The following is a 6,896-nucleotide window of genomic DNA, read 5'->3' on the forward strand; positions in this document are numbered from 1 at the left end:
TACTGTAGGTGGACTGCATTTCTGTTCCGATGCATCTTTCAACCTCATGTACAGTAGTGACTCGTGGATAACAATTGTTATCTGTCTGAGACCTCTGTAATGATGTAGCTCTATTTCTATTCTGGTGTAGTTCTCAAAGAAACTCAAAGCAAAGAATCTCAATTGCATACTCTTCAGGTCCTGTCTCCTCGCCTCCCTCTCAAGACCCAGGGGTACCTCCCCCTCTGACCTTCTTCTCCAATGGGTTTTTGAGAAGGAGGTGAGGAGAGAGGACGCGAGGAGTACGCCATTGAGATTCTCCCATGGGTACTGCCCCTAGATAACACTTTGGGGACCATAACTACACCACCTGGTCTGTGGAGTAGTGGTCTATGAGTGGTGATGCAGATATACAGTATCCGGGTTTCATTCTAATGTCTTTTTTACCAGACTGTGTGTCTTAATGGTTTGATGCAACATAAAGCTGTGGCTGGTGTATGAGTGGTGTAGAAGTGGTGGTGTTCGTTACTCGGTGATTAAGTCGGCCGGTGTAGATGGTAAACTGGGTGGTTTATGGGTAGTGTACAGTGGCAGTCAGTGCTTTAGGATGAGGGAGGACAATTATTTTTTAATGAGCATGGCCTTATTTCTATTACAGCATATTGGATGACTGTCATTTATATTCCATTCATCCAGCTCAATGTAACATCAATAGGTTTAGGCTACTACATGATACTGTAGTTTTCTCTAAACCCATCATGAGGTTGCTACAACCTAGCCTATGAATGAAGGTTTATAATGTAGGTGCACACAGGTCGAGAGAAAAATGAAGAGTAATCAAGGTGACAGACAGTCAATACCGCCTTGAACACTGTAGTCTGCATCTAGCTGATCTAGGGCGTAATCATTACTCCAACAGTTGCAAACGAGAGTTTCTATTGGGCAAATGCAGGTATGTTTATCCCCATTTCGTTACGTTTACTTCCTTTTAAGAAATGAATACACCCCTGATCACACACAAACACTATTCACTTTCATAGCAGCCACATACAATCAGATCATTTTACTTTATGGATGATTCCTTCTCTCATCTACGCGCTCTCCTCCTCTCACCTTTTCCCTTCGCTTGTGAACTTCAACACATCAGCTGTCTCTGACCAGTCGAAAAAACCTTTCCAAGCCAAACCTTCATATCATAACCGCTAACCGCTACACACCAAGCCTACATCGTTGTCACCGTATTAGAGTCATAGTCAACATAGCTACTAGAATGAAAGCAATAATAAACCTGCTACAGTCATGTACAGTCAGCAAGCAGTTTAGCAGTTACACCAGCAGGCCCTGGTGGCAATACATTAATAAGACCAAAAGCTTACTTTGACTAGGAAGAGTTCTAGTGTTGGATAGCCATAGCCAGTTATGTAACATAGCATCCTTCTCTGTTTTAGCCGGGTGTTTGAGTAGGTTAAACTAGCTAGCTACATTCACAAGCGAAGTGAAAGTGAAAAAAATACAATGAATTATACCTCTCTCGCTCTCTCTTGTTTCTCCTTCATTTTTAAATTAATTTGTTAAAAACTGCACAACTATTGTCTTTCTCTCTCTTTGAGTCAACTACTCACCACATTTTATACACTGCAGTGCTAGCTAGCTATAGCTTATACTTTCAGTAATAGATTTATTCTCTTTGATTGTGTGGACAACATGTCAGTTCATGCTGCAAGAGATCTGATAGGTTGGAGGACGTCCTCTTGAAGTTGTCATAATTACTGTGTAAGTCTATGGAAGGGGGTGGGAACCATGAGCCTCTCAGGTTTTGAATTGAAGTCATTGTACTCAGAGGAGGATGGAAGCTAGCTGTCCTCCGGCTACACCATGGTGCTACTCTATAAAGTGCTGTTGAGGCTACTGTAGACCTTCATTGCAAAACAGTGTGTTTTAATAAATGATTTGGTGATGTGAATATATTTAGAATAGCTTTATCTAAAAAAAAGATAACTTTTTTAATGTTTCACTATTTTTATTGCATGGGTAGTATACTGGGCAGATGGTGTTACGGCTGGTGTATTGTCATGGTACTTACTGATGAAGTTGGTCTGGCCGGTGTAGATGGTGTACTGCAGTTCGTAGGAGGTGACGCTGAACTCGTCCTCAGACGTCCAGTGAACAGTGATGGTGTCGTGGGAGGCGGTACACAGCTCGTCCCGTATGGAGGGAGGACTGGGAGCTACAGGGTCAAACAAGGGGAATGTTGGTGTTCTGTGGTTTTATGAAACGGTTTGCCCTTCCCTTTCCCTCTGTCTTTTTGTAAAGTATATTGTGAACATGAGTTTGTGAAATGACACGTTAAAATAAATGTTGATTTGATTTGTTTATCCAACATTCACAGAAATGTTGATCAATTTGCATGGTCCCTCCTGTCTAAAGGAAGCCCACTAAATTAAAGTTCTGACCAACTGCTTTATTTCTGTACGTCTCTGGTGGTTGTTTATGTTTCAATACAACGACTCCAGAGGCTTGCAGGGTGGACATCTGTCACCAGACAGGTTCATTATTTACCAAAAGCGGTGATGTGTTTTAGTTGTTAGTGAAAGCCCCAGGCCAGGCACCTCTCTTTATCTCCCCCCTCACACCTGTCAGGTAGTCCAGTCCCTCTAGGATCTTCTTCTCTCGGGAGAAGTCCAGGGCAAAGTTATCAAAGGCTTCGTTCAGGTTCACATCTGGAATCAGCACCTGGGATGAGGCTGTGGCCATGGCAACCCTGAGAGGAAGAGAAAGAGAGACAGAGAGAGGCAGAGAGACGGAGACAGACATATATATATAGAGAGAGAGACAGATATATATATAGAGAGAGACAGACAGATATAGAGATACAGACAGAGACAGAGACAGATATGGAGATAGAGAGAGAGAAAGAGATATAGCGATAGAGAGAGAGACAGAGAGAGAGAGACAGACAGAGACCGAGAGATAGAGAGAGAGACAGACAGACAGAGATAGAGACAGACAGACCGACAGACAGACAGAGAGAGATAGAGATAGAGAGAGAGATCTTGTCAGAATGGAGAACCTCAGCAGGAGAATGATGCAGAAGCAGAGAACCAGAATGATCTCTCTCTCTCTGTGCGTGTAGGAGCATGGCCCTGCTGTGTCTAACTCTACAACCCCACATTCTTCATATTCCAGCCTGTCTCCATCAGCCAGGGAACCTCACGCCTAAAACATCCACCGGACCCTGAAACCCCGAATGAGACTTTTGTTCCCAGACTCAGGGAGAGTCCATGAATAACAAGCCTTCAAAACGGTAGAGGCCAGCCGAAATAACACGCCTTCGAAACGGTAGAGGCCAGACGAAATACCAAGCCTTCAAAACGGTAGAGGCCAGACGAAAGAACACGCCTTCGAAACGGTAGAGGCCAGACGAAAGAACACGCCTTCGAAACGGTAGAGGCCAGACGAAAGAACACGCCTTCGAAACGGTAGAGGCCAGACGAGATAACACGCCTTCAAAACGGTAGAGGCCAGACGAAAGAACACGCCTTCGAAACGGTAGAGGCCAGGCGAAAGAACACGCCTTCGAAACGGTAGAGGCCAGACGAGATAACACGCCTTCAAAACGGTAGAGGCCAGACGAGATAACACGCCTTCAAAACGGTAGTGTCCAGTCGAAATACCAAGCCTTCGAAACGGTAGAGGCCAGACGAGATAACACGCCTTCAAAACGGTAGAGGCCAGACGAAATAACACGCCTTCAAAACGGTAGAGGCCAGCCGAAATAACACGCCTTCGAAACGGTAGCGTCCAGTCGAAATACCAAGCCTTCGAAACGGTAGAGGCCAGACGAGATAACACGCCTTCAAAACGGTAGAGGCCAGACAAAATAACACGCCTTCGAAACGGTAGAGGCCAGACGAAATAACACGTCTTTGAAACAGTAGAGGCCAGCCGAAATAACACGCCTTCAAAACGGTAGAGGCCAGCCGAAATAACACGCCTTTGAAACGGTAGAGGCCAGCCGAAATAACACGTCTTCGAAACGATAGAGGCCAGCCGAAATAACACGCCTTCAAAACGGTAGAGGCCAGCCGAAATAACACGCCTTCAAAACGGTAGAGGCCAGCCGAAATAACAAGTTGCAGAATGTGCTCTGATTGCCCTTCCCTCTCTGTTAAAAGCCTTCCAACTGTCACACAGCCCATCTCAGATATAAATACAGGTTAGAGTTCTTCACAGGTTCCGAAACGGACTTGGGGCTTTCCTACCCAGACCCAATATGCATAATCTTTTTTAAATAGAGACCCGTTGCAAACGGACCCGAGGGAAGCAGCAGATTTTTTTTTTTTTAAGCTACTTTATTAGCCAGAGCTGATAAAGCCTGAGAGGAGAGAGAGACAGCAACCAAGCCAACTTGCACCATAGTAGACTTAATATCTGCCATAGCTAGGTTATTTATCATCAAATATGATTACATAGTACCTGTCTTGACCGCATCAAACCAGGAAAAGCTAGTCAAGCGCTAATTGAGGCTGCAGTGTAGTAAACGCTTCCTCATCCTACAGTTACAAATAATAACAGAACATTAAGTCGCAGCCTACCTGTTAGCTCTTGGTCGTTGTAGCCTATTCTTCTCCTTTAACTTTTATTTCCATCATTTTAATTCCTTCTTTAATTGATTAGATCTCTCCTAACTTTTTGCCCCCAAACACTGTGAGTCGAGGACTGTAGCCTATTGCTGCTTTGAGGACTTCTGATTGGCCGACAGCAACAAGCTACAGGCGTCACGCTCCACTCTGGTGAAAAGCAAGAGCAGCAGCATAAATGAATATAATATCTCTCTCACCTCTACTGCAGCAGTCGTGTTCGAACAAGTCAGTTAAAATGATATAGACCTAAGACCCATAACAATCAGACCCAGACCCATGGCATTATTTACCTCAGGTCTCGTGTATTTGGGTACAGGTGGATCCGTGAAGACCTCTAACACAGGATAAGGATGGGCTGGGGTAAGGCAAAGGGGAGGCCTATGGAGTGAGGGATGTCTCATCTCTTTACCACTCGCCTGGCTACTGGGGTGAGGCAGAAGGGAAGACTGGCAGGACATGGGGGAGTTACAGGAAGGGAGGTCTCGGGAGGATGTCAGGGGTGAGAGAGAGATGGCAGGGGAGGGATGTCTGTCTCACCTCTCGGCCACGTTCCTGGCGGTCTGTAGGAAGCGAGCGTGGTCGTTCTCCTTCAGGCTGTGTTCTGCCTGGGTGATGAGGGCTCCGGAACGTTCCAGACACTGTCTGCAGTTAGCCATCTGCTGGGCCAGTTTACGCAGCTTCATCACCTGAGACAGGTAACACACACACACACCACACACACAGACACAGACACAGAAACAGACACAGACACAGACACAGATACAGACACAGATACAGACACACACACACGCACACGCACACACACACACACACACAGTGACAGAGGAGATAGAGGTCAGGAGGGTTTGGATACTGGGCAGAGTATTAGGAGGGCATCTGATAATCTATGTCATTCTATTGTGCACACATTGCTGATAATCTATATAATTCTATTGTGGACATATTGCTGATAATCTATGTCATTCTATTGTGGACACATTGCACAACAGAAGAGGATATAACACACATCTATTGTTTTCTACTGTATTATCATAATAAGACTTGAGGAATGTTTTCACGTGGTCAGCATGTGTGTTTGTTAAATCAACAGCTGGTCATGTTGTCTCGGTTACGGAGGTGAAGTTCAAAACAGAGGGACAAATATCCTGGATTTCATTATGTGGTCTGCAAAAACAAAGTCTGTGTCTCTGTCAGTCAGTCAGTCTGCCTCTCAGTCAGTCAGTCAGTCAGTCAGTCAGTCAGTCAGTCAGTCTCTCAGTCAGTCAGTCAGTCAGTCTCTCAGTCAGTCAGTCAGTCGCTGTCAGTCAGTCAGTCTCTCAGTCAGTAAGTCAGTCTCTCAGTCAGTCAGTCTCCCAGTCAGTCAGTCTCTCAGTCAGTCAGTCGCTGTCAGTCAGTCAGTCTCTCAGTCAGTCAGTCAGTCGCTGTCAGTCAGTCAGTCTCTCAGTCAGTCAGTCAGTCTCTCAGTCAGTCAGTCAGTCGCTGTCAGTCAGTCAGTCTCTCTCCCAGTCAGTCAGTCTGCCTCCCAGTCAGTCAGTCAGTCTGACTCCCAGTCAGTCAGTCAGTCTGCCTCTCAGTCAGTCAGTCAGTCAGTCTGCCTCTCAGTCAGTCAGTCAGTCAGTCTGCCTCTCAGTCAGTCAGTCAGTCTGCCTCTCAGTCAGTCAGTCAGTCAGTCTGCCTCTCAGTCAGTCAGTCAGTCAGTCTGCCTCTCAGTCAGTCAGTCAGTCAGTCTGCCTCTGTCAGTCAGTCAGTCAGTCTGCCTCTCAGTCAGTCAGTCAGTCAGTCTGCCTCTCAGTCAGTCAGTCAGTCAGTCTGCCTCTCAGTCAGTCAGTCAGTCAGTCTGCCTCTCAGTCAGTCAGTCAGTCAGTCTGCCTCTCAGTCAGTCAGTCAGTCAGTCTGCCTCTCAGTCAGTCAGTCTGCCTCTCAGTCAGTCAGTCTGCCTCTCAGTCAGTCAGTCTGCCTCTCAGTCAGTCAGTCAGTCAGTCTGCCTCTCAGTCAGTCAGTCTGCCTCTCAGTCAGTCAGTCTGCCTCTCAGTCAGTCAGTCTGCCTCTCAGTCAGTTAGTCTGCCTCTCAGTCAGTCAGTCAGTCAGTCTCCCAGTCCGTCAGTCAGTCTCCCAGTCCGTCAGTCAGTCTCCCAGTCAGTCAGTCAGTCAGTCTCCCAGTCAGTCAGTCAGTCTGCCTCTCAGTCAGTCAGTCAGTCTGCCTCTCAGTCAGTCAGTCACAGTCTGCCTCTCAGTCAGTCAGTCTGCCTCTCAGTCAGTCAGTCAGTCAGTCAG

The 6,896-nt window shown here is 46.4% G+C and overlaps 1 protein-coding gene across 4 annotated transcripts in view; it reads right to left on the reverse strand.

Moving 5' to 3' along the window:
• The window catches only part of LOC129827460 (probable E3 ubiquitin-protein ligase MID2), a 321,932-nt gene that overhangs the window by 50,574 nt on the left and 264,462 nt on the right, over positions 1-6,896 (reverse strand). For all 4 annotated transcript variants that reach the window (XM_055888340.1, XM_055888339.1, XM_055888342.1 and 1 more), the window contains 3 exons: positions 5,160-5,308; positions 2,613-2,740; positions 2,063-2,206 (listed from right to left, as the gene is read on the reverse strand). In XM_055888340.1, the coding sequence (XP_055744315.1) occupies positions 2,063-2,206; positions 2,613-2,740; positions 5,160-5,308 (421 nt within the window). The remainder of the gene's footprint in view (positions 1-2,062; positions 2,207-2,612; positions 2,741-5,159; positions 5,309-6,896) is intronic.

This window comes from Salvelinus fontinalis, chromosome 29 (genome assembly GCF_029448725.1).
Source record: "Salvelinus fontinalis isolate EN_2023a chromosome 29, ASM2944872v1, whole genome shotgun sequence".
NCBI lineage: Eukaryota > Metazoa > Chordata > Actinopteri > Salmoniformes > Salmonidae > Salvelinus > Salvelinus fontinalis.